This window comes from Mus caroli, unplaced genomic scaffold (genome assembly GCF_978045245.1).
Source record: "Mus caroli unplaced genomic scaffold, Mus_caroli_1 scaffold_16, whole genome shotgun sequence".
NCBI classification, from domain to species: Eukaryota; Metazoa; Chordata; class Mammalia; order Rodentia; family Muridae; genus Mus; species Mus caroli.
The window spans coordinates 30,425,557-30,452,983 of NW_028227271.1; the positions used below are offsets into that span (position 1 = coordinate 30,425,557).

General features: G+C 49.0%; 1 protein-coding gene across 4 annotated transcripts in view; it reads right to left on the reverse strand.

The window, feature by feature from the left end:
- Nucleotides 1–27,427, reverse strand: part of Dennd3 (DENN domain containing 3) — a 60,138-nt gene that overhangs the window by 22,093 nt on the left and 10,618 nt on the right. For all 4 annotated transcript variants that reach the window (XR_015045505.1, XM_085831353.1, XM_021183344.2 and 1 more), the window contains exons 3-13: nt 26,622–26,737; nt 25,898–26,031; nt 22,360–22,471; nt 17,486–17,605; nt 16,936–17,154; nt 12,969–13,090; nt 9,578–9,733; nt 7,646–7,742; nt 6,099–6,202; nt 5,415–5,614; nt 2,704–3,225 (exon numbers count right to left, since the gene is read on the reverse strand). Coding sequence is in view for 3 of the 4 variants with exons in the window: in XM_085831353.1 (XP_085687479.1) it covers nt 2,704–3,225; nt 5,415–5,614; nt 6,099–6,202; nt 7,646–7,742; nt 9,578–9,733; nt 12,969–13,090; nt 16,936–17,154; nt 17,486–17,605; nt 22,360–22,471; nt 25,898–26,031; nt 26,622–26,737 (1,902 nt within the window). In the remaining variant the exon portion in view is untranslated. The remainder of the gene's footprint in view (nt 1–2,703; nt 3,226–5,414; nt 5,615–6,098; nt 6,203–7,645; nt 7,743–9,577; nt 9,734–12,968; nt 13,091–16,935; nt 17,155–17,485; nt 17,606–22,359; nt 22,472–25,897; nt 26,032–26,621; nt 26,738–27,427) is intronic.

The following is a 27,427-nucleotide window of genomic DNA, read 5'->3' on the forward strand; positions in this document are numbered from 1 at the left end:
CACACATGCTCAGCGGAAAGCACATTCATTCTCCAGATATTTTCTATCTACAGATGGCGAACTTAATGGACAGGTGACTAAACCTGAGTGGCCAGCAGAGTCCGGTGAATGCAAAATTCAAGTGCCCGCATGGGATCAGATGAGTGAGGACACAAGCCAGGCGGTGTTAGCTCACATGGGACAGGCAGACCACTGGGGCAATGAGGCAGGCTCTGCCAGGCAGTGGGCGGCACTCAGTCAGGGTGCTGGCACTCAGCTCAACCAAGCTCCTGGCTCTAAGCTGAGGAACCAGCTTACACAGACCCTAGGGACAGGTGCCAGGACCCTCCCAGTTAAAAGACAATAGATGAGCTGGGCTTCCTCCCCATGGCCAGCAGACAGAACAGATGCCTGTGTCGGTGCAGGTAACATGGTTCAGTGAGAAATAAATTAGGATCGCAAACTTCCACAGATGGCAGGACACGATCCGTGAGTCATTGCTGCATGTTGTTGGGGGTCGGGGGCGGGGGGCATCTGTCATCAGAGGTTTTAAGCAGAACAGAAAGCGGAGCCTGGGTTGGGGACAGTGCTTCACTGGGGACACAGAGCAAAGCCAAACCCAAGGAACAAGGGCCTCGTGGTGAAGGGAAAGCCTTCTTAGTCAGGTGGGTTCCCCGGGCACCTGGCACGCTGCCTCTGTGCTTCTGGGCATGCGTGAGTGCTTTAGCTGAGCCATAGCTGTGTAGTCACCGGGTGAGCACCGGGTGAGATGACTCTGCAGAGGCAGCTAGCCTCATGTGTAAGTCAGCCATCTGCATCATGCAACCTCACTCTGAACACGTGTGCACTTTGGCTGCGCATATCATCCGGCCACATAAACACCAGCAAAAGCTGCCTAAGACGTTGACTTGGACTTGAAGTTACTGGGTGTTGTGAGTGATAGTGTCGAGTGATAGTGTCTTTAACGTACGGAGTTTTCTGCTCTTACAGACACATACTGGTTTCATTACAGGGGAAAAAAAAAAAGAGACTTCTAATATCTTCTTACTGTCGTTACTCAGCATGTAAATAGCAAATTAGTATATCTTTGCATTGCACCATCTTAGAATATTTTACCTCAAAATTGCTTTTTAAGCTTGAGTCGCTGACTTAAATTTGAGTTGCTGATTTAAAGAAAACCATTATGGGAATTTTGGCTTTGAATTAGGATGGTATTTCAGATAATTTCTGAAACTAAACATTCAGACAGCTACCATTTTTATGAAGTATTAATGCAAAGTGGAATTCTAAGCATTGACAATTACGAAATCAAAATAGCAACTTGGAAAAACCCCGAAGATGGGCTATGCCCTGCAGAATCAAATATTTGGTCAAGATTTTACAAGAATTTTTTCTTTTTCTTTTAAGACAATCTCACTCTGTAGCCCAGACTGACTTAAAACCCACTATGTAGTCTAGCCTGGCCTTGAACTCACAGTTCCTCCTACCTCCAATTTCCAGGTGCCAAGATTGCAGATATGAGGCACAATGTCCCCCTGTTTAACTTTTGGCCAGGTATGAGTATGAATGCCTTTAATCCCACGACTTAAGAGGCAGCAGCAGGCTGATCTCTGTGAGTTTGAGGGCAACCTGGTCAACCTGGTCAGTTCCAGGACAGCTAGAGGTATACAGCAAGACTCTGTATCAAAAACAGAGGTGTGGGGGGGGGGGGGGCGGTTGGGGGAACTGAAGAGATGGCTCAGCAATTAAGAGCACTGGCTGCTCTTCCAGAGGTCCCGGGTTCAATTCCAACATGAGCAATCACATGGCAGCTCATAAATGTCTGTAACTCCAATTCCAGGGGATTCAATACCCTCACACAAACATACATGCAGGCAGAACACCAATGCACATACATTAAGAATAAATAAAAATAAAATATTTAACTTTCGTTGTGAAAATAAATAAGTACATTCATCTCCTTATGTGGGATATTTGCTTTCATCTGTTTTTTTTTAATAGATTTTTTTCTATGTTCTTTAATTTATTTTATATATGAATGCTCTGCTGCATATACACCCACAGGCCAGAAGGAGGCATCAGATCCCTGTATAGATGGTTGTGAGCCACCACATGATGGCTCAGGACTTCTGGAAGAACAGTCAGTGCGCTTAACTGCTGAGCCACCTCTCCAGCCCCCTAAAATACAAAGTTTTAAGACAGCTTCACACAGCCCAGGCTGTTCTCAAACTTGTTATGTAACCAAGTATCCTTGACCCTCTGACGCTCCCATCTCCCCTCTCTCGTGCTAGGATTATAGTCGTGCGCCACCATGCCTAGTTTATTGTAGGTGCTGGAGTTGGACCCAGGGCTTCAAGCACACTAGACAGGCACTACATCCCAGTCCTGCTTCTCTCTCCAACCAATGTTAATATCATATTGTATACAATATAATTAGAAATACACGTCCTTGTGATTTAGTATCAGTCAGTGTTTGCTTTGCACATATTTGCACTTTCTCTGGGAATCTCTCGGGTGAAAATGGTTATGAGTACGAATTTAAGCAGCCGGGCCTTAGGGAGCAGTGACAAGGAAAAAAAAAAAAGCCTGTCCATGTTCAGTGTCCATGTTCAGTGAGGACACAGATCGTTTTTATACCTTGAATCTTTAGGAGGTTGAATTACAGCTATAGACCTGCAGACCTGGAGGACACTGGTACCCAGAGATGCTGTGGGGCCCTCTTACCGAAGGTCAGTGCATCAAACAGACGGTGGATAATGATGGCGTCCTTCACGATCCCCGACTCCTGGACTCGCTTCACAAAGTCATTGAGTTGCATGTGCTTCTTGGGCAGTTCGAAGTTCTTCACGGCGTCATCTGCCTTGGGGGCCTCGCCGTGCTTATCAAAGACCTCTGTGATGAGCCGCCTGAGCTCAGGCGTCCGCTCCGCCTGGGCCCGCTCAGAGGCCGACATGGATTCCACCGTTCTCTTGACCAGATCAGCCGGGAAGATCCCTATGTCGGTCTTATACAGGTTCTGGAAATCCAAGAGGGCACTCAGCAGTTGTCCCTGCATCAGATGGAGAAGACCACGCAGGTAGAAGTACCTCGCTAGGAGCAGAGAGTCGCCAGGACCCAACAGCGCCATGGTCTTGCTCAGGAGAGTGATAAAGTCTGTATAGTAAGCCTGAACACACTGGCTCTCCAGTGGGAAGTGGATATCAGGGATCTTGAACATAGACGTTGACTTAGGGGTCACTTTGAGAACTAAAAACCAAACAAACAAGGAAAAATGCATGTAATTAGCATGGTCCTGGAAAAGGCAGAGAGGCACCCATAACACTGTTGAGGGCAGCTTTGTGTGTCTTGGACAAGAACCCACGTGTTGTGGATGGGCCTGGTACTGTTCTTGTGAACCAATTCCCTAAGGAATAAAGGAGCCAATCACTGGGCAAGTAGGCGGGACTTCCGAGTTGGACAGAGGAAGAGAGGAAACAGGAGAGAGTTAGGTGTTTAGGACAGGCACAAAGTGAGGACAAGATGTAATTACAGCATCTCTGGGTTCCAATGGTGGATCTGTCAGGATTTGCCACTGGAGGATTTAGATTTAATAAGGCTGACAAGTTAGGATTTTAGCTGTTGTGCCTAGTGATTGAGTTACTGTTGTTTCAGAACTAAGTTTGTGTTGTGTCCTTCTTCACAGCGGTGGCTCGTCTGGGTTCAAGAGAGAAAGGTATGATGGCAAAACGTGAGTTTGCCTGATGTGCACCACAAAGGTCATGGAGGATTTGAAGCCTGGGGTTGGTGTGGTAGCAACCCACCAGGAGGAACTTAGCAAGCTGGGTGGAGATGTTCCAGGAGCTCCAGGCCAGAGAGTCTCCTTGAGATAAAACAAGTCGACCATTGCCTGCTACTGCAGGGCCAGCCAGCCCACCGGTAAGAGAGTTGCTGGTGCATGCAGCTCATTTTTTAATTATTACTATTTCCTGCAACACCCACATGCCCCTTCCAGGGCATTCCCAATACCCCAGAGGTAAAGAAGAGTCCATTTGTTCCCAGAGGGGCAGTAACTATTCTCCATGGGACAATTATGTTTTTAAAACTATGAATATTAAGTAAAAATGCTAGGACTGGGCCCTTGAAGATTAAGCTGATAACCAAAGCCAAGATATGCCTGCCAAGTAGGGCCCAGCCTTTAGAAGCATTTGTCACCTTAACAGTGGCCTGGGCAGTGGTAGCCCAGTACTCCCACTGCAAAGATCCGAAAGGTCAGGACTAAAGAGACCGGAGCTAAGTGCCACAGGCATTCTGAAGCATGCTCTGAAGCCCCCTGGGGACTAAACACTGACCAAGAGTTGAAGTCCCTCTCCTCCTAAAAGCTTCCTTGGAATAGGGGACCAGAGGCAGCCGCTGCATCCACACCCATGCGAGAGGTGGTCCTTTGGCTATGGAGGCTGGAGGAAGGTGGAGCCCGCAATGGTCAGAGAGCTCAGATGAACATAGAAAAGGCAGGCAGGTTGTGTCCCAGAGTGAGTGTGCACACACCTGCCAAGCCCAGAAAAGGAACTGGTCTGTCTGAGGTCAGACACTCAGGAAGTGGCTGCCAAGGGGCTCACACCTCCTCCTACTGCTCTGAGCTTTGAGACTTTGTCATTTCCATACTGTCTTTTCAGACAGACAGCCCGAGCTAAGACCAGCAGCTGCAAGGCCATGCACAGCACCCAACAATCTTCCCTACCCAGTAAGGACTCCGTGGGACACACAGTAGACGCCTATGATGTCACACAGAACAGGATGAGCCTTGAGAAGTTTTTGCAGAAATACAATGATAGCTTGTAACTAGCTAACAGCAACCTTTAGGAAGGGACTGGGACCAACCAGGGGCATCCCATCACACATCTGTAAATACAGACATGCATTTTATCTATCACCCACACAGTGGTGGGGGCAGAGACACAAAATAGTTTTTTTTTTTTTTTTTTTTTAGATTTATTTATTTATTATATGTAAGTACACTGTAGCTGTCTTCAGACACTCCAGAAGAGGGCGCCAGATCTCGTTACGGATGGTTGTGAGCCACCATGTGGTTGCTGGGATTTGAACTCTGGACCTTCGGAAGAGCAGTCGGGTGCTCTTACCCACTGAGCCATCTCACCAGCCCCAAAATAGTTTTTAAAAACCAGTTTTTTGGATTTTTTTTCCCCTTGTTTTTATGGAGGCACGAACTCAGTCTCACTATGACCACATTCACACAGGGTAGCTTGAAACCCCGGCTGGCCCCGAACTCACAAGCACCAATCCTGCCCCAGACCCCTGAGCTGCTAAGATAACAGGCATTTACCACCATGCCTGGCCAAAATAGTTTATATTCTTAAGTACATTCCCTCCCTCAGAAGCAGGCTATGATCTCTAAGCTGCAACACTGGGGGAATAGATGCAGGAGTGTAGCACCTCACCTGGACTGCTGCTTCTGCAGTTTGAGGTGTCCATTATCCGAAGCGATGAGTTCCTGGGCGGCAGCTCGGGCAGGGAGATGTCCTGCAGGTTGGGCATGCTGACCACCATGCGCCTGTGGGTGATGTGCAGGGGTGAGGCCTTCCTAGAGGCCATCTTCTCCACAGTAGGTCTCCTTGGACTTATCAGCATCCTGTCTATCCTAGGGAAAAGCAAGAGTTCACTTCATGGGCACAAAGATGTAAGCGTGAGCCTCTACTCCCTATGGCACCCAGAGCAATGAGCAGGGTGAGAGGCATGCACGGGTAAGAACCTGTCACTAAGTCCAGCCTCAAGTAGCTCAGGGGGAAAGGACAGAGGTTCTCAGCCCACAGTCCCAGAGATGGACAGGGCATGGCCGTGGGTGATGCACACGAGAAATCAGGAAAACATAGGGGAAAAAAAATAGGCCGGTGAGTGGGGAACATGGGAAGGAAGTGAAGACGGACAGAGATCAGGGTGTGGCAGGATGCTCTGCCAGGCACACAAAGCCTGCCTGCACGCAATGGGGACACACAGAGGATGCACCTTTGGAGGTTCCTAGTGAACTGCTCAATAGCCCACTGAATTGATCATTTGTATGTCCAAATGAAATGGACATATGAACCCTCAGTCCCCCAAAGAGGACCTCGAACAGAGCTAGGCACCTGTCCTCCTCAGACTGAGTGTTGAGGTCCATCCGAGCAAAGGCATCCATCCTGCCGTTGAGCCGGGCCTTCAGAAAGGAGTGGAACATGTAGGTGTCCAAAACCTGCATGTGAGAAAGGCTGTCATGCTGCGCTCATGGTCCTCCGGCCTCCATCCAAAGCCAACAGCAGCCCCACTGAGGCATGGCCTCTCCCCCACCGGCTCCACTGGGCAGGAGTCTGCACAAACAGGAAACTTCACAATGGATGCATTTTTATTTTTATTATTTTTAGTAATGTGTCTGTGAATATATGCAGGTGCCTGCAGAGGCCAGAGGAGTCAGATCCCCCATATCTGAGATTATGGGCTCAGGGTAGGTGCTAGAAACTGAATACAATCTTAGCCATTGAGCCAGCTCTCTAGGCTTGCAATTGGTTCGTATGGACTCAGAGATTCCTGACCTGCACCTGAAAAAACACGAAAGCTAAAAAAGCCCAGGTCGCCTGGCCACTAGGCCAGCTGTGCTTGTGGTATATGTGCCCCGCATCCCAGGAACCTCTGCACACTCTACAGCGCCCAGACTAGCTCTGTCTGCTTTGACAGGCAAGCAAGCTCTCGGACTACAGGTTCCTCCCAACAAAGGCAGGAAGAGGAGGTAAAAGGTACCCAGATGCACAAGGTGGGGTTCCAGGAATACCCAAGCCAGGTATGCAAAGGCAGGAAGATGCAAAAGAGAAATAGGCCACACAAAGGTTGAAGGGAACAGTCTGAATAGCTAGAGAACCCAGCGCTGGCATGGAGAGCCCTGTCCCGGATAGTGGGTCCACAAACCGACCTGGGTTACTATAAGAAAGCAGAGGACACCAGGAGGGTCACAGGGCAGAAAAGGAGAAGAGAGGCATACTTAAGCGCCATGAGGGAGTCATACCAGTTAACCCAGTGGCTGGGCTGTACCCTGGAGGCAGGCAGCTCTTCCCACCTTAAATATGTCACAACAGACCCATGGGGGGGGGGGCACAGGGCTGCCTGCCAGATCAAAGACCCCTGTGCTCTGTACACTGGACAAACCAGTCACTAAGGGTTGGGCAGAAACAGAGGGCTCCCCCACAAACCTAGGCTAATGTCAGGAAGCTGCCAAGACACAGCTAAGGTCCGTCTCTGAGAGAAAGAACCGGTGCTCTCAGACTAGCAAGGCAATGGCAAGGAACCCTCCCAGGGCCAAGTTCTCCTCACACATAGAGCAAAGGCTGCCTAGGCTGAAGTCAGGGAGAGGGGACCTGATGCCCTGACTGAGGACATGGTCACCCAGGAAGGCACATGTGCCACAGTCCATCAAACCGCATGCTTTATCCTGTGTCTCTTAATTAATGTACTATACTACAAAGCTAATTTAGAAATGAGGTAGCAATGGAATCAGACAAAAACAAAAACAAAAACAAAAACAAAAACAAAAAAACTTCTGAAAAGACCAATACAATAAGACATGATTAGATCAGGAAAGGCCTTTGAGAAACGGTTCAACAAGGAGGAATAAGTGGGTGGAGCCTCCCAGCCCCGCCCCTCTTACCTGCTTATAAAACTGCTGGTCCCCTGCCGCCCTTGTCTTGAGAAACTCCTCGCTGTTGAAGACACGGTGCTCATAATTCAAGTGATTCTTCACTTCCCTAGCAAAGAGAAGGTGGGCCACGCACTCAACCACCACAATGCCCAAAGTCATGCTGTCCAGCAGCAGAATGGTGCTGAGCAACACACTCTTCGGAGCTCACTGCATCCCAGGATGACAGCATCAGGATGGACTGTGTGGTCCTCATCACTTCTCTAACCAGGAAGAAGCTGGGAGACAGGGCCACTGCCTCCTTGGACCTCAGCTCTTTATGCCAATTAAGACTCAACAATCAGCTATTGTGCTACAAAAGCCACTGGGTGCAGAGGTCAATTTGGAGGTAGAGGGCATGAAAATGCTGCCCACAATGCAGCCACAAGTCTATTCAGCCAAGCTTCTCCACTCCATAACCTGTCCCACCAGCCCATGGGACCTCAGTTTACAATATCCCCAAGCTACAGAGGCATGCTATAAATACTCGACGGCCTGCAGGGTATGGCCGGGTGGATGTGCCTGGTGTCTTCCTTAGAGAGACAGAGTCTTACAGCCTGGAATCTTCTTTTCTTCCAGCTGTTTTGTGTGGGGCAGAGTGACTAGTCTCTCATGTTGCTCATGCTGGCCTCAAACTTGGAGGATACACCTTGCACTATGGGTCTTCCTACCTCTGCCTCCCTCCTAAAATTCTGGGATCACAGGCTTGCACCAGGATACTTGGTTATAAACTGTTTTGTTGTTGTTTTGCTTAAAAATAAATAAAGACACTCAGTTATGAAACTCAGCTTCAGTTATAAAAAAAAAATTGGTCTCCCTGGGACTGGAGAGATGGCTCAGCAGTTAAGAGCATAAGAGACCTTCTAGAGGTCATGAGTTCAATTCCCAGCAACCATATGGTGGCTCACAACCATCTGTAATTGGATTTGATGTGTTCATCTGGTATGTCTGAAGACAGCAACAGTGTGCTCATATACATAAAATAAATAAATAAATAAATAAATCTTTTTACAAAAAAATGTACCTCCCAAGAATAAAAAAGAAACATATCCAGGACCACAGTTTTAACAACAACAACAAAAAAAAAAACAACAAAAACCAACAAACAAAAACCAATATAATCTGTCTCTGACATACCACTTCATTTTCTTACTAATCAATTTGCTTTCTGTAAGTGAAGACATCAAAAAGACAAGGCTGTTTAAGTTTCAGTTTGGAAATAATCAGAGTACTACTGGGAGGGCCATGGCTCTCTGCCAACCCCCTCCCCTGAGTGGACAACCCGTCAGAAGAGACCAGAACCTGCATCAGAGCCTCCTTCTCTGTGGATGCAGGAAGCAAGCAGCAAGAGAGGAGCAGGATGCTACAGAAGTAAGAGTTGGAAGGAAGAAAAGGCCCCAAGCCGTGATACAACTCCTTAATCGATGCGGGTTGAGTTGTTGGAAGTAAGAACTCAGCGCCTATACAGTGTCACATTCAACACACAAACTGTACTTGACTACTTAGCCGATGCCCCGGGGCTCAGGCAGCACAGGCACACACCATGAAGTGGGCAATGTCAAAGAGCTTCCCGGCAGCAAAGCACACACTCATCTGTCCTGAGCCCCTTGGATGGCGCACTGGCTGGTTTCTGAGTCCTGTGGCTATGCCCCCCACCCTCCCCAGTATCTCTTCACTTCTGGGACACACCTTCCCTGGACTGACCCTGAGCCTTCAGCCAGAGCACACAGGCACCATCTCCCAGGAAGCCACCTTGGAAATGGCCATTTAAGTGTATCCAGTGATAGGAGAGAGAGATGGTGAAGACTGGGAGGGTGTTGGGCAAGGTCAGAGCAGACCCTGCTGTGCTGGTCATGAGGAAAGGCTGGGGAATGAATTCAGTAGCCACTCCCAGATCTGTGATACCTGAAGATGCCAACGAGCAGCTGTAGAGTAATGTGCTGAATCTTGCAGTTGAGAGTCTGCTGCCAGGCTCGGCGGCGGGCTCGGCCCTCGTTCAAGTCTGTGCTGGCACTCAGGTGGGCAAGGTACAAATCCGGGTGCAGCTGGAGACTCTGGACTCTGAGGAAAAGCAGGAGAAGCTGAGTACCTGGTGTGACGTGGGCAGAGGCCAAGTAGACAGTTCAAGATGCTCTGAGGCCCGTCATCAGTGAGGGAGGGCATTAAGAGCCCAGGGCTACAAAAGTTAATTCCCAATTCCAAATGTTACCACATGAAGGCCTTGCTTCAGATTCAAGCAGGCCTCCTTCCAGGACACAAGAAATTTCTGTGTCAGGGCTGCCAGGAGTTCCCATGGTTCCCATAGTTCCCAACAGTGCCCCATCAGCGACCCAGCAACATCCTTTGCCCAGGCAGGACCGGAAGCACTCTGGTCCTGAGTGCCACCACTCAGTGCTCTAGCATAGAGCAGCCATTGGCTCATCTGCAGGTCCTCAGGCACAGAGGAACTCACCCAAAGCCAAAGCCACCACCCAGGCCTAGGCCTTCCTATCAGCATTCAAGCCCATGTTTTGAGAAAAGCTTGGTGATATAGGCTCAGTCCTCAGCATTTCAAGGACATGAAATCTGCCCAAGGGAGGCCCTGGGCATCAGCAAACAAGCCTGTCATTTAAAACAGGCAGGAGCAACACAAGGTCTGTTCCACAAATGTTCTTTGTGCACCCACTGTGGGTCAGGCACAGATTGTGAGTATGGACCAGGCAGAGGCCCTACTGCATGGATCTTACGCCAGAATAGGGGGAAACAGAAAAAAAGAGAAGCCAGCCACAGAGCAGGACATAATCAAGGCCAGTGGAGACTCCCTGTGGTGAGGCTATGACCGTGAAAAGGCAGAGTCTGACCCTGCTCTGTAAGAAGAGAGGTACATGGCCCCTAGGGGTAAGGCGGAGGAGATGCTCTTGGGTGCCCACAGCCCTGCCATGAGCACAGTGAGCTTGCAGGGCCCGGCATGATTCAAAACCACATGAACCATAAAGGAGCAGGTGCGGGTTGGTGTGGCTGCCCTGGGTGAGTGTCCCAGCCCTGCTGACCTAACCAGTGAGGCCTCACAGGTCCTTCCCCGTGTGACAGGGTTACGGCAACTGCACATAACACCAAACTGACATTCGCCAGGCAGAGTACAGAGCAGGGGACAGGAGGGACAGAACACCAGGGACTCCCCTGAATGAAACACAGCGGTGCTGCCTGCAGTGTGGTGGTCTTCTGTTTGGGCACAGTTGGGAGTAAGAAGCTGTTCCCTGTAGAACCTTGTCCTACACACACACACACACACACACACACACACACACACATACATATACACATGCACATACACATACACATACACATACACAGAGCCGGCACTACCAAAAAAGGGGCCCTTATTCCTGACCTACAGTGAAGAAAGCTTCTTATCAGAAGAAAAGGAAGAGCACTGTGGCCCAGGACCTCTAGGGGATTCTGGGAGATAAAAACCCTACCCTGTGTCCCTCCAGCCAAACATGTGTGTATATAGGTGTTGCTCTGTCTTCTAGGACAGTTAAGGAGCCCCCACAATGGCCTGGATTGGGCTTAGAAGTATATAGATCTGTCAGGTTTATAAAACAGTGGTCCTGGACTGAAACTCTGTAAGATGCTTCACCCACAGGCACATGGGGGGGGGGGGAGGAGGCTGCCAGCCACAGCAGGGACCCAACCCCACACCCCTGTACTTGAGTTCTGAAAAGCAAGCATGCCAACCATGCTAGGTTCTTCCGCCAAAGCAAACAGCACAGCCAGGCCAGCATGGAATGACTCTGCCATGCTTATCAAGAGGAATCCACTCAGAAGCCTGAGCCAACCCCCCAGGCCGCTGCAGGAAGATGGCTATAACTGTAGCTCCCGCAGCCGTGAACTCCCCATGTTTTCCACTACCTGGTATTTTGCCTGCATGCATGCCCGTGTGAGGGAGTCAGATCCCCTGACACAGTTACAGACAGCTGTGAGCTGCCATGTGGATGCTGGGGACTGACCCTGAGTCCTCTGGAAGAGGAGAGAGCCAGTGCTCTTAACTGCTGGCCCATCTCTCCAGCCTGACTGTGGAGTCTTTCATGTGGCTTAGCATGTGCTGAGGCCCTGGGTTCTAACCCCACCCCAGAGCAAAGAACCCAGCTTTGAGAGCAGAGGTGTTTCAGGTGTGAAAGTCTGAATACCTGCATGTACCTAAACATATATGCATATAGTCTATACACCTATGAATATGTATATATTCGTCATATACTATACATCTCAGTGCCGGACCCAAACCTAAACACCAAGGACATTTATATGAAGACATAGATAGATGAAGGCACTTTACCACGGTTTTGGTTTTTGTTTTGTTTTGTTTATTTTTCTAGGCAAAGAGTTTCTCTGTGTAGCCCTAGCTGTCCTAGAAATCACTCTGTAGACCAGGCTGGCCTTGAACTCAGAGATCCACTAACCTCTGCCTCCTGAGTGCTGGGGTTAAAGGTGTGTGCCACCACCGCCTGGCTCATAAACCTGTGTTTTGAATGTGACCTGTCACATGAGATTGGATGAAACATTTTTTTCCTGGCACAGAGTCAGCATTCAAAATAATACAGATGTTGAAGTACTTTAAAGCTTGGATTTTCAGACTAGAGATACTTTACCAATAATTAGCAGGCACCATCCAGGAAAGGGAATATCCACAGAGCCTGCATGAGAGCTCAGGAAAGCCCAGCAGACATGCTCAAACACAATGCCCTGGCTTCCCAGCCCAGCGTTCCAGGGCCCCCAACAGGAGGACCAAAGGGGACCAGAGAGCACATCTATACCTTAGCACTCAGAGGCAGAAATAGCAAGATTGGGAGTTTGAGGCCAGCCTTGACTACATAGTGAGACCCTGCCTAAAACACATATAAGGGCTGGGAGCTTATACGTGTAGCTCAGCAGGTGAGCATTTGACACACACACACACACACACACACACACACACACACGTCCTGGTGCGACCCCTAGAGCCAAGCCATGGTGGTTCATGCCGTTAATCCCAGCACTCAGAAGGCAGATACAGGTGGATCTCTGAGTTCAAGGCCAGCCTGGTCTATACAGAGAGATTCAGGACAGCTAGAACGACATAGTAAGACCTTGTCTTAAAAAAAGAAGAAGGAGAGGGGGGGGAAGAAGGAAGAGGAGGAGGAGGAGGAGGAGGAAGAGAATTATTTAATACAATGCCCAAATCCTAACTACATAAAATATACATCCCAATGAGAAATTAAGGAAGTGGCAAACACAGACTTGGAACCCAGGCATGCTCAAACATACCATTTCACATTACCTCTGAATGAAGGTCTGTGCCAGCAGAAGGGGAACATCAGGAATGTCTATGTTGTCGTCAGAAGACTTGGAGCAGGTGACACTCCCGTGGTCAATGTCAATCAGGACCAAACCATCAGCTTCCTGGAAGGCAGAGGTCAACCTAAGACTCCAAGTCTGCACACACCTTTAAAATGTAAGACTCCGACTCGGCACACGGCTTGAAAATCCTACACATGTACTTGCAGTCCCTGAGGCAGTGCCAGGGTTAGGTCATCCTGCTCCATGCAACCTCCACAGAAGCACAGGGTGCTGGGAGTTCTGGCTATGGGTAAATCTGATTCAATGTGCCTGTCTCTTACTTCTCTGAACTGCAAGAAAATGGCCACAATGCACGCTTTACGACAGTATCTGTTCTGTTTACTCTACAACCTTCATAGCTACCCACCTCTGAGTCTGCCGTGTTCCCACTCCAGGTTAATTCACTGTCTCTTCCTCCCTTTGGCCTGTGGCATCCTTCATTCTACTTTGGGTTCCTATGATTTTTGACCGCTCTAAGGAGCCCCTGTGAGTGAGCTCACCAAGTATGCCTTGTCTTTCAACTGTCTTAGAGGAGCGTCTGGATTGTACCAGGGCTCAGAATCCCTTTCCTTGTGAAAACAGAGCCGTTCACCTGTATGTGGACCACAGCCCTTCTCTGAGTTTAGAAGCCAAGCAGGTTGTCAAGATTCCGTCATCCCTGGGACAAACACTACACGTAGTACTTCAAGGCGCCTTGAAGGAGCATTCTGGAACTCCCCCAAGTGTACTACTACACTCACTGCCTAGTGTATCACTCTGCTGTCCAGACAGCTCTGCCTCCCAGGACCCAGACCACAAGGCGAAGTGACCTCAATACAGGGGTGGAATTTCCGAAAATATGCACACTGGGGGACTTCTAAAGTCTTATCTGGGACAGCAAGTACTTGGCATGCCCATAGGTCTAGACCCCAAGACTCTTAAGTCTGCAGAGAGAGACAGGGACACTCAGAAGATACCACTCCTGCTTTGACCCTGATCTCCACCCTTGGGTGGCATATGTAACCTGTGCAAACACAACTTGTTCTGGGCCCAAGTCTGACTAGGCCAACATGGGTCCTCAGGTTAGGCACACAGTGCTGTGTGTGCAAGAGGTGACCTGATTGGACTGCTCCAGGGGCTCCTAGGTTCTTTCCCTGCTAACCCCATCCATGAGAATTGTTAACATCAAACAGGCCCAAACTGCTGCTCTTGGAATCTTCCAGAACAAATAAATCACAAAGCTAGTTTCCTGCAAGATTCTTGACCGGAATTGCTAAGTAAATATGTCTGGGGAAGGGAAAAAAAAAAAAAAAAACTTCCTGCCTGAAGAGCCCAAACAAGACGGCTTTTCATGAGCGACATGAAAAAAAAAAAAAAAAGAAGAAGAGAGAGAGACGATTTTAAACATCAGAGCACTGCCCATCTTTTCTGGTCCATAAGGCACTTGGGGTGAGGTTCTCTGCTTACAACCCCCTGGGGGAGGTCTGAATGGCCTCTTCCTAAGTTATTTTCCACAGTGAGTCACTGGCTTTGGCAAGAATATACAAGCCTGCCCACCCGTCCACCCACAGAGGAGAATTGGGACAGCCTGGGAGGCGGGATTTCTTCTAAGTTTCTAGGAAATGGTGAGAAGGAAAGAAAAATCTGAAAGAGGCTGAGAGCAGAGCCAGAAAGCCCAGGAGCACTGGGTGTCCAGTGTGTCCCCTTCTCTGCTTTTGCCCATACACAGAGTGCTCAGAACACAAAGTCAAATGCAGGATATGGTGAATACGTCAGGGGTATCATAAGTTCAAAGCCAACCTGGGCTTCAACAGTGAGTTCTGAGCCAACCTGAGCTACACATCGAGGCCCCCTCCCATATTCATTCATTCATTCATTCATTCTTTCTTTCTTTCTTTCTCTCTCTCTCTCTCTCTCTCTCTCTCTCTCACACACACACACACACACACACACACACACACACACACACACACAAACATACTTTAAAATAATAAATTTTTCTAAAAAAAAAAAAACAAAACCCAAAGCCGGGCAGTGGTGGTGCACGCCTTTAATCCCAGTATTTGGGAGGCAGAGGCAGGTGGATTTCTGAGTCTGAGACCAGCCTGGTCTACAAAGTGAGTTCCAGGACAGCCAGGGCTATACAGAGAAACCCTGTCTCGGAAAAAAAAAAAAAAAGTTAGATGTGGTGACACAAATCTATAATCCCAGCACTTCTGCGGTGAGATGGAGGGTGGAGGCAGGGGAATTACTCAGAAGCTCATTAGGCAGGGAGCCTGGCCTTCACAGCATAGAGGCAGAACCAAGAAAGATCCTGTCTCGCTGTGGACAGTGCGAACTGACTTCTCAACGTTGTCCTCTGACCTCTACATACATGGCGAGGCATGTGGCATGTATCCCACCACCACCTCATACATACATACATAAACACACACACACACACGCACAAATAAAATTTTTAAAAAGGAACAAAATGAAGCCAATTCAATGTCATTCTCCCTGTCCTACGGAACCGTCAGTGCGCACATAAAAAGATACCAGATGCCACTGGTAACTGGAAGTAAATGAACACTGGCCAGCACTGAGCTGCCAGGTTCCCACCCACGGGAGCACCAGGACCAGAAACAGTAGGCATCGCCATGAGACAGGACTGCTTCTGTGTCCTCAAGTCCAGCAGCTGCCTTGGGAGAGGCTGGCAAGGCCTCAGAAGGTCCTCGGCAGCACTGCCATTACAGCTAAAAGGGAATGATCGCGTCATCTGTCAACCATCTTCAAGCTGACAGTTGGACCCGTCTACCCCGATCACAATGTAAACACATCCCAGAGCCAGCACTGGGGAGGCTGAGGCAGAAGAATGCAGAGAGGGCTTGAGTGCCCTAGGAGGCCACAATGTGACACTCTGTCACACACACACACACTATCTGCAATCAGCTGCACAGTGACGCTCCATTCAACTCCTATAGTATGCCAGGAGCTACGCTGTGTCTCCTTTGATCTTCATTGTAGCAACAAGGTTGACAGATTTGCTGTCCTTTGATGGCTGAGAGAGAAAGAAATTTGCTACTTCAGTAAGTAGGAGCCACACAGGGCAAACACCAGGACCAGTGGATGCTTCTAACACTGTGAGCGGCCTGCTGTGCAATTCATGCCAACTGTTACCAAAGCACAGTGGAGACAGTTAAAACAGCAAAGCAGGGCTGGAGAGATGGCTCAGTGGTTAAGAGCTCTGTCTGGATGCTCTTTCAGAGGTCTGTCCTGAGTTCAATTTGCAGGCATACATGCAAATAGAGCACTTATATACATTAAATAAATAAATCTAAAAAAAAAAAAAAACCCACACACATAAAACAAAAAGCATGCTGCGGTGACAACAGAGTGGCCACCGACAAGCCAGCTGTTAGGGAGCCCTGTCCCTAACATGTTGCTGCCTCCCTTCACAGAGAGGGACTGATTCATCCAGGCTACAGGGCTGATTAGCAACAGAGGCTGGAAGTAACACCATTGCCTGAATGTCTGTCCCCCCCTCAAAGTCTACTGTAAGCCCCCGGCACTGCTCTGAACCTAAGCGGACTGGGAGGTAACACAAGGCTCTGGTCCTTGAATTGCAGGGGTTCTGATTTCAAACACATCCCGAGGCAGAGAGAAAAAGGAAAGAGAGTGAAGAAGACTGCACTGTATGCACACATTCATAAGAGCCCAGGAGCAGAGGACATGGTACACTCCATGGTGTCTTTGCGTGTAGACACATGTGTGTGGTGTGGGGCCCAGAGCACGGGAGCCTCCAGACATAACAGTGGTGCACCCCCGAACCGCAAGCACGTTCTTCTCTGTTTTTCACTGCATGGAGACGCAGAGCGCTTTCAAACGCAGCTTCCTGCACAATGAAGTCACATGAGTTTATTCCTCCCCATCAAAGTTCCCTCCCTAACCTTTCTGACTTCTTCAAAGTGGTCGAGATGACAGCCCATGAGGAAAGACGTGGGAGCCATGACGAAGTCCAGCATCTGACCCGACAGGATGGGCACAAACGTGTGCTGCCACTGCAGCGGGTGGAGGTAGGCCACAAAGCACTCGGCCATGAGCGTCAGCAGGGCCCAGTCTGAGGAGAAGAACACGATGCGCTGTTCCGTCAAGATACAGGTCAGGATCTAGGGGAGCAAGAGCACTGTTTGCTTCCAGTTGCTTCCGGCCGGACGTGGGAGGCCCCTCCCCCAAACCAGAGGCTGCTATTTAGCCTCTTCCTGCATCCTATTTACAAAATCAAAGTCAGAGATGCTTAGAGACACTGCTGCATTAAGTGTCGGGTCTAAGCACAGGGCACGAATACTTTGAGTACACAGGTTCCTGGGTTCCTGGTTCTGCGCTTCCTTTTTGACAGTTCTGGGGTTCACACCCAGAGGCTGAGGCCAGTTCCCCACCCCCACTATAAAACCCAGTCCAATCCTGTCTTAACAACCACCGCTCCTGGCACCCACACACCTGCAACACTTTCTCAGGCCGGAAGCACAGCAGGGGCAGGTGAAGGTCCAAGTCGATGATGGGGCTCTCGGGGTCCACTCGAGAGGGAAAGACGACCTGCAGCGGCTTCATGTTAAATATCTGTGAGGACCAAGGGCTACTGTTAACTCGGAGAGCAGTCTAGAACCGGGGTCAACATACTCTACATTCACTGTTTGGGCACAGAAAAACAACATTAGAAACTGTCGCCAGGGTTAGGGAATGGCTTGGCTGACAGAGCACTTGCCTGCAAACATGAAGTTCTGAGTTAGATCCTTAGCACCCATACAGAAACCCAACTGTGATGGTTATAACCCCAGTGGGAGGCTGGGCACAGCGGCACATGACCCCAGCCCTCAGGAAGAAGAGGCTTAGCAGACCTCTGTGAGTTTCAGGGCAGCCTATGCTACACAGTGAAACCCTATCTAAAGGAGGAGGAGGAGGAACAAGAGGAGGAAGAGGAAAGGAGGAAGAGGAGGAGGAAGAAAACCAGTAGCTGGAAAGAGTCCAGCGGCTAAGAGCACTTGTTGCTCTTACAGAGGCCCTGGGTTTGGTTCCAAGAAGCCACACGGTGGCTCATAACCATCTGTGACTCCAGTTCCAGGAGACCCAATGGCCTCTTCTAACCTCCATGGGCACCATGCACACACATAGTGCACGGAAATACATGTGGACAAAGCACTCTGCACACTAAAAAAATAAAACCTAAAAAACTTAAATAAAAAGGAAAATCACCATTATCGCAGAGCAGGGAAGGCAGGGACAGTAGGAGCCCCGGGAAGGCAGGGACAGTAGGATCCCTGGGAAGGCAGGGACAGTAGGAGCCCCGGGAAGGCAGGGACAGTAGGATCTCTGGGAAGGCAGGGACAGTAGGAGCCCCAGGAAGGCAGGGACAGTAGGATCCCTGGAGGTTGTTTGCCAACCAGTGTGGCCTAATTGGAACCCAAAAAAGTCGGTGAGCCCCTGAGAAATGCTGTCTGAGGCTGCCCTCTGACCTTCATAGGCATGAGCTCACACACACACACACACACACACACCTGTACACACACGAACACACATACTCACTGCACAGAAAGGAAAGCACCCAGAGAGGGCAGCCTAGGACAGGACTGGCTAGATGACAGTCAGGCAGAAAGGCAGGTCCCAGTGATCTATGCTGGGACCTGAACCCAAGCCTAGCACAGGCCAGCCAAGTGCTCTGTATGAACTCACATGCCAGCCCTTAAGTGACATTCTGTCTTGTCTTTTAGATAGGGTCTTGTGTAGCCCAGGCTAGCCTTGAGCTCACAATCTAGCAAAGAATGACCTTGACCTCCTTATCTCCCTACATCTAACTTTCTTAGCCCATAAACTAGTCAGCATGCTGGTCACCAAAGAACAAACCTTAGTCTTAACCCAGACATTTGTCCCAGCGTCTTGAGCTAAGTTGAGCATGCTGGAAGAACACTGGGGTATTATGTGCGTGTATTAACTACTGAAAGCACATAGCCTAAGTATTCTCACTGAATACCCACAGTTCTTTTCAAACTTGTAGCTCAGAACACTTTATGGAAGACCTGTTACTCTTATTATTTTGAAATAACACTTCAACTTCAACTCCATGTTCACAGAATGCCCAAGCGTGCTAGGAGACCCAAAGTGGTCATGGGAGAAATTGAGAAGAAGTTTTGGTCCCTGCAGCAAGACATGGATGTGCGGCTATACTTCTACCCACGGTGCTGTGTGCCTTTCTCTACCCAGAGAGAGTAGAAAGATCTGGGCGCAGGCAAAGCAGACATCAGGACCACGATGGGCATCAGATCAGATGGGGGGCAGTACTGATGACACAAAGCCAAAGGAGTTGGGGACACACACTCCTCAGACTTCTCAACACTCATGCTTGTCCCTGTGTCGAGTTTATCTTCCTATGAAAATGTGGAAAACAAGAAAATAATACCCGGGCGTGGTGGCCCACGCCTTTAATCCCAGCACTTGGGAGGCAGAGGCAGGTGGATTTCTGAGGTTGAGACCAGCCTGGTCTACAGAGTGAGTTCCAGGACAGCCAAGGCTACACAGAGAAACCCTGTCTCGGAAGAAAGAAAGAAAGAAAGAAAGAAAGAAAGAAAGAAAGAAAGAAAGAAAGAAAGAAAGAAAGAAAGAAAGAAAGAAAGAAAGAAAGAGAGAGAGGGAAAGGAAAAGAAAACAAAAGAAAATGATAGCCTCTTGGAGGTGACAGTGCCACCTCGTGCATCCTAATAACACACAGGGACTCTGTGATTGCTAGGGCCAGGGTGTCTCCAGGATCAAATGAGGTGAGTGGGCCAGGTGGGCCAGGTGGGGCTCATGGTTGAACATTGGCCTAGCATATCCCTGCATCTGAATACTCAGCACCACAGAGCAAAGGAATAAAATACATTAGCTGAGCCTTGTGGCTCAGGCCTATAATCCCAGCTATTTGAAAAATTGAGGCAGTGGAGTAATAGTTCAAGGCCAGCCTGGGCTACATAGTAAGTTCATGGCTAGATTGAGTAATTTAGGAAGTTCCTGTCTGAAAGTCAAAGAATGCTTGCGAAGTACTGTAAGGCAGTGTATGCACCCAGCAGAATAGCTACACAATAGAAGAGAGACGGGAGAACATGAGTAGAAGAGCTAAATTGCAGCCTCTTTTAAGAACGCAGAGGAAAAGCCAGTGGCCGTACCCATGGGATCGATGTGCATGTGTGAAGCTGGAGCCCAGTGGGCCGGGGATGCGAGGCACAGGCACCAGACAGTGAGCCAAAGCAGGGATGCAGGGCTGAGTTAAAGATGGGGGCTCTGGAGAGGTGGCTCAGGGGTCAAAAGCGCACTTGTTGCCCATTCAAAGGATCCAGGTTTGAATCCCATCACCTACATGGTAGCTAACAACCACCTACAAACTCCAGTGCCAGGAGATCCTATGTGTTCTGGCTTCTGTGGACACCAGGCATACACACGGGGTATACATAAATATATTCAGACAAAATACTCATCATACACATGAAATTAAACTGAAAACATTTTAAAGATGTGCAGTGGGAAGCCATTGAGAGTTCATGCAGAAAAATAGAATGGGGCTTAGAAGCCTTTCTGCTGTCTGTAGCCTCTGAGCAGGGGACATGTGAAGGGAGAACCAGCCAGCTAGCAAGCGGGCTGTGCCTTCTAATCCCATGTGAGAAGGCTAGTGCCATGTCAATGGAAAATAAACATGGAAGGGAACAGTACAGACAAAACACCTGTACACAGGAAAGCAATCTATCAATGTATTAATGAAAATGCTGGGTAAGATTCCTTCCAGGCTGTGGGGTAAGGTATGAGACAGGAGCATATTTGTGTTTCAACTTGAGTTCCTTCCCTAATATAGTTCTTTATGTAAATGCACACTTTTTTCTTTTCTTTTCTTTTCCTTTTCTCTTTTTCTTTTCCTTTTTTTTTTTTTTTTTTTTTTACATTTTTCAAGTCAGGGTTTCTCTGTGTAGCCCTGGCTGTCCTTGGAACTTACTTTATAGACCAGGCTGGCCTCAAACTCAGGGATTTGACTACCTCTGCCTCCAGAGTGCTGGGGTCCAGGCTTGTAAACACACACATTCTAAAGGTTTGTGGTGCCAAGCAGTTCAGATGAAGGACTCCCCAGCCTGCACCTACATCATGGCTACATTCCTTGTGATGTCTCAATAAAATAAAACAAAATACATGTCAGGTCAGGCTTGGCGACCCGCACCTTTAATCCTAGCCTCTGGGTAGATCTCTGAGTTCAAGGCTAGCCTGGTCTGAGTTTCAGCCAGCCAAGGCTATACAGAATGAGACCCTATCTCAAACAAACAAATAAAAAAATAAAAAACAAACAAACAAACAAAAAGTGGAATCATATAGTCTGTGTGTCCAGAGCAGACAGGAAGTGATGAGCAGTACCCATTTGCACAGCTCCACAGCCTCACCTACCACTCAAAAAAGGGGAGCATGAAAAGGTAGGTGCAGGCTGCCCCATCTCTGACTTGACTTCTGTTACAGCCTGAATGTGGTATGCACCTAACAGGCTCTTTGTTGTATACCTCATCCCCAGCTTGTGGTTCAGTTTGGGCAAATAAGGGCTAAGCCAGGCATGGTAGCATGTGCCTTTAATCCCAGCACTTTGGAGGCAGAGGCAGCTGGATCTGAGTTTAGGGATAGCCTGGTCTACAGAGTGAGTTCCTGGACAGTCAGGGCAGCAGTTCTGAAACTCTGTCTTAAAAACAAAAACCAAAAGAGATTTGAGGACAGGATGACGGAAGAGAGCTGTGGGTGGGCCTCTGGCCACTAAAGCCCAGACTTAGTCTAGCCTCTGCCTCCTTACACTCGAAGGCACTGCCACACATTCTTACTGCCAAGAACAGCACTGTGCCTTCAGCTCCCAGCAGGATGGGACAGTCCCCAGAGCTGTCCCTCTGGGAGCCTGAAAGAGCCAGTAACATTTCTTGGCCGGAACCCAGGTGGGGAAATACCTGTCTGCTGTTAAACAATGCAGTAAGGCAAGCCTGGTACCCAACATCCAAGACATGAAAATGAAAAGGAAGCTTCGAACTTAGGTAAACTAAAAGGACTTCCTGAGACTGAACACTGGACTATGTAGTTTCTGAAGAGCAAGAAATGGGATCTCATGCGTTAATACTAACAGACCCCTCACATGTGGCCAGCTCTGCCAGTCACACCATTCAGCAAAACCCTCAGGTGAACATGCGAAGCCATTCAGTGAGGGCTCCAGGGGACCAGCATCTGGAGAGCAGGCTAAACATGGCTGAAACCTGAAACAGTTTCACACATTTAGATTCTGCTGCCTTCAACACACTACAGAAGAGCCCAGCCCAGTTCCAGGTCTCATTTACCAAGTGGAGCGGCCCAGGCGGTGGACTAGGTATTAAGGACAGTCGTGCAGCGAAATCCTTTATGTGATTGTCAACTTCAAAATCTTTACAGAGCTTCAGATGAGTCAATAAACTGAAATTCAAAAAACAAACAAACAATAATGTCACAAAGTACAACTGCACTCCGACGGCCACCCTTCGTTTAGCTGTGCTAATCACTCAGGGGATTGTGGGGAAAAGATGGCTTGAATGTGTATGTATAACAGAATGCACGGTACGCTTCCGTGAGAAACATGACATTCTGAAGTGCATCTGTACTTCTAAAGTAAAACTTGAAAATGTCCGGGGTGGCCAGGGATGGCATACAGAACTATGACCCCAGCAGTCAGGCTGAGACAGGAGGACCCAACCTAGGCTACACAGAGAGGTCATGTCAAAAACGAAAAATAAAACAAAACACTGAGTCAATCGAGAAATAACAAACAAAACAGGAAAGTGGCAGCCTTGGATCAGAGGCCCTAACTGAAAGGCAGAAGATCTTGGAGGTAGTCACAGAGGATACAAGTGGGGAACCTACACAGAAACTTGATCTTCATTACTGTATGCGAAAGTGCAGTTGGTACCCCAGGGGACTGGGTCAGTGACAATTTGGCCCTAAGGAGGGAGCTCTGACCAGGAAAGAGAGTGACTCTGCCTACAGAATTATAAAGAGCCTAGAGGTTACGGTTGAGTGGGGTTGAGTGGAGAACGTGCTGTTTTCATGGGGCTAAGAAAGTACCCATGGGGCCCCAGCTTGTCAGGCAGTCCCCAGGAAAGACAGCTTCCCCCCATCACAACCACAGTCAAGCACTTCCCATTTTACACAAATACCAAATATAACTCCACAGTTAAGAGCACTGACTGCTCTTCCAGAGGTCCCTAGTTCAATTCCCAGCAACCACATGGTGGCTCACAACCATCTTAATGAAATCCGATGCCCTCTTCTGGTATAAAGACAGTGTATTCACTACAAAAAGTAAATAAATCTTTTAAAAAAAAAAAAAAGCCAGTATTTCTTTTTTTTTTTTTTTCCCCCCGAGACAGGGTTTCTCTGTATCACCTGGCTGTCCTGGAACTCACTCTGTAGACCAGGCTGGCCTCGAACTCAGAAATCTGCCTACCTCTGCCTCCCAAGTGCTGGGATTAAAGGCGTGCACCACCACGCCTGGCTCAGTATTTCCTATTTTTATATATTGTAAAAACATAATAGCATCAAGATAATATTTTTTAAATAAAACTGTCTGTAATCTACTGCCCCCAGCATAAATGTATTGTTTCTGATGTGTGTCCAAAGGCTGTTTAGACATGTCACTTTGGTTGGTTGGTTGGTTGGTTGAGGCAGGGTCACCTAGAGCCCTTGCTGGCCTCAAACTTGCCTGTTAGTTAAGGATGACTTGAACTCCTGATGCTCGCCCCCCTCCCCAGGGAGGGCTGGGATGGCAGGTGTGGGCCTCCACACCCCACATGTGCTACAACTCTGCAATTCTGTCATTTGCTCCTCTCTGGCTGTTTTCACTTCCAAGAGTGCAGCAGTGACCCCAAAAGGAGGGAACCCAGAACACATGGCAGTGGACATTTTGATATCACATGTTTGCCCTGGCACCCAGCAGGAGGGTTTGCCACCACGTCATTAGTCAGCTGCTTAATTGGCACAGAGAACTGGCCCAGGAAGAATGAGAAAACACACCTTCCTGCCGTGAACTTCTAACAGCAAAGGGTGACAAGCATCACCTGCTCTGTGGAAGAGAGCCTGGGAGAGAGAGCATGGCTGTCCACTTCCCAGAAATGAAGACCATCAGTGAGGAGGTGAGGGGAGCCACTCCTAAGGCCCCTCCATCTCTCCCTGAGCTGCCAGACCTTTCCGTAAGCAGTCAATTCCTCATCTCCCTCCCTAAGACCAACCAAGCTTTCCGTTCTACAAAGACACTGTCTACCGCAGACTCAGCAATGAACTATGTCTAAGAGGCAGCTCTGTTTGAAAAGTGAACGGCTAAAGGGCTGGAATTCAAACACGGATGCTAGGAACTCAGGCTGAGACTCCCGCTCAGCCAGCAGGTACTTGTCTCACTGTGTGACCTAAGTGTAAAGATTAAGTGTGTCTTTTTTTTAATTTTTTCTTTTTCTTTTTGGTTTTTCGAGACAGGGTTTCTCTGTGTAGCCCTGGCTGTCCTGGAATTCACTCAGTAGCCCCGAACTCAGAAATCCACCTGCCTCTGCCTCTCAAGTGCTGGGATTAAAGGCATGCACCACCACTGCCCGGCAAGTGTGTCTTAAAAAGACACACCAAATGCCTTTTAGCAATTCGGTGACGCTGAGGTTTGCTCTTCTGTCTTGGGACCTGCTGCTGCCTGCCACCTTCTGTCTTTAGTCAAACCAGAAGTGCCAATTCCAAGACCATGACTTCCTTAAATGTAGTCCAGGCTAGTCCCAAACTCCCTGTGTAGCTAAGAATTACATTTGATTTTCCTGCCTCTGTCTCTGCAGTGGTGGGACGGCAGGCACACTCTCCAGGCCAGGTTTATGAAGATGCAAGCCACGGCTTTGCGAAGGCTGGGCAAACAATCTACCAGCGGAACTACACCCTGACTCTTGAACCACAGTTTCTGAAATGTCAACTCACAGGACTCCAAGCCTGGCTAATGCCCAGGGAGGACGCCATCCCACTTCTCTGTAGCCCAGGCTGGCCTCGAACACACAGAGATCCACCTGCCTCTGCCTCCCAAGTGCTGGAATTAAAGGTGTGAGCCACCACAGCCCGGCCCTAACCCATTTCTCAATCACAGCCTCTGCTTATAAGCATCCATTGAGCCCCAGCAAATGCCTTCCTGGTCTTTCAGAAATACCCTATATCCTCAGAATTCTCACTCATTAGTAGCAGAAGAGGCTGTCAATGCCAGATTTGATGGATTTGTGAATGTCACCAAACCATCCAGCAAGCAGTTGACTCTCTCAGGTCATGAAGCCCAAAGTTTTCTTCAAATACACTTCTTTTTATCTTTTTTTTTTTTTTTTTTTTTGGGTTTTTTCGAGACAGGGTTTCTCTGTGTAGCCCTGGCTGTCCTGGAACTCACTACATAGGGCAGGTTAGGCTCAAACTCAAGGCAATGCTCCTGCCTCACCCTCCCAAGTGCTATGATTAAAGACATGTACCGCATGCCTAGCTATGGTTTTTTTTTTTTTTTGGTGGTGGTGGTAGCAGTGGAGTCAAGATAGGATTTCTCTGTGTGACCCTGGCTGTCCGGGATCTTGCTCTGCAGAACAGGCTGGCCTCAAACTCACAGAGATCCGCCTGCCTCTGCCTCCCTAGTGTTGTGATTAAAGGCGTGCGCTGCCACCATCACCAACCATGTTCTTTTTAAAAAAAGAATAATAAAGCTGAAGCCCTCAGTGCTGCCTTCCTCCCGCCATCTTGATTCCATGTTGTGCTGACAGAAACTCAGGCTTCCCACAGTGCTCCTGGGCCCCCCTGACCATGGCCCACTTGACCTAGCTCTTACTAACAACCCTGGCCCCAACTTACCAGGAAAGGCAGTCCTTGAGGGAGTTATAGTACGGGAATCGGGACACCACACACACTGCAAAAGGCACAAAGCACCTAGCTGAGATCACGCTGGGCTCCCAGTGGCTCTTGCCATTGTAGAAACAATATTCATCCTGGACAAAGAGCAACAAAGACACATTGTCACCTCCTGTGCTGGCAGTACAGGCCCCAGACTGAGAACAGTTGGCATCTCATCCAGAAACAGCATAGAAGGAAGGGTCTTCATCAGCTCTGGCCTTCCAATCCACATAGATTGGCCCTACAAAGGGTCACACTATGCAACACTGGGTTTTTGGAAGCAAGGACCAGGTAGTTACCCTAGAGACCTCCAGCCTTGGAACGAACAGGGACATGCTGCTAGAACACAAAGGCACACCCGACACAGCTTTTAGTGACATTCCAATAGGCCCAGCACCAGGCAGATCTACAACCTGGAGTGTGCAGAGGACAAATCCAGAGAGGGAGAGCAGCTGAGTCGTTGCTGGGGCTGGGGGGGGGGGGGGGATGGAGGTGACAGTGAGAGCTGGCTGAGTTAGAGCTGGAGAAGAAAATGTTCCGGAGGTCCCACACACTGGAAACACAACGTCTCAGAGTCACACAAGACACAATGGCTGAAAAAGTGACGGGCGTATCACCATACCACAGTTAACATCAAGAGAAAAGGCCCACCCCAAACTTGGAGGACAGCAACAGGTCCACTTACATGCAGGGGTCGATAGTACTGGGCGACCACACCATAGGTTCTATTTCCACAGACATCCGTGAGCACCAGGAAATGGATGTAATCCTCTTTGGGTTCCGAAGCCACACACACACACCCTGGAGGGAGATCAGAAAGAAGGGGGAAGCCAGTCAGGTGGCTGCTGCATGCATCAAAGACCTACACTTCCCCTACTAACCACCCGGAGCTTTGACGCTCTTGGGCCTGATCTAGCCAGCTCCCGTTCTCAAACTCCCCCAACCTGCAGCTTCTCCACAGTCCCCCCACCCCCTGCCCCAGTAGACACGTGCGGTGCAGCAACACACACACCATGCTTCTGAACACAGCAGACTAACCGGTACCTGCTCCTCTGTTATAACTCCTGCAGCCAGGAAAGGGCAGCAGGCTCGAGGAGGGACCGGACCGGACCCAGCCCTTCGGCTGAGTGTACCACACCAGTCCTTTAATGTTTCTAAAGACCAGCAGAGACATAAAGCAGAGACACACGCAAACACACTCTCATCTGTCACTGCTGAGCTCAGAGACGGACCTGTTCCCTTTGTTCTAACAAACAGGAAGCAGGGGACAGAGAGGGAGGTGCGGGCACCCTCTGGGCCTCTCTAGTTTTAACTTCCCCAGACAAAAAGATTGATGACCAGGTGTTCTGAGTGTGTCTCTAACCCGAGTTGGGAAGCTAAAGCTGGAAAAGTCAGTGTTTCAGCCAGTTTGGACTGCAGAACAAGATTGTGCTTCAAAAAAACAGTAAAAGAGCCGGGCTGTGGTGGCACATGCTTTAATCCCAGCACTTG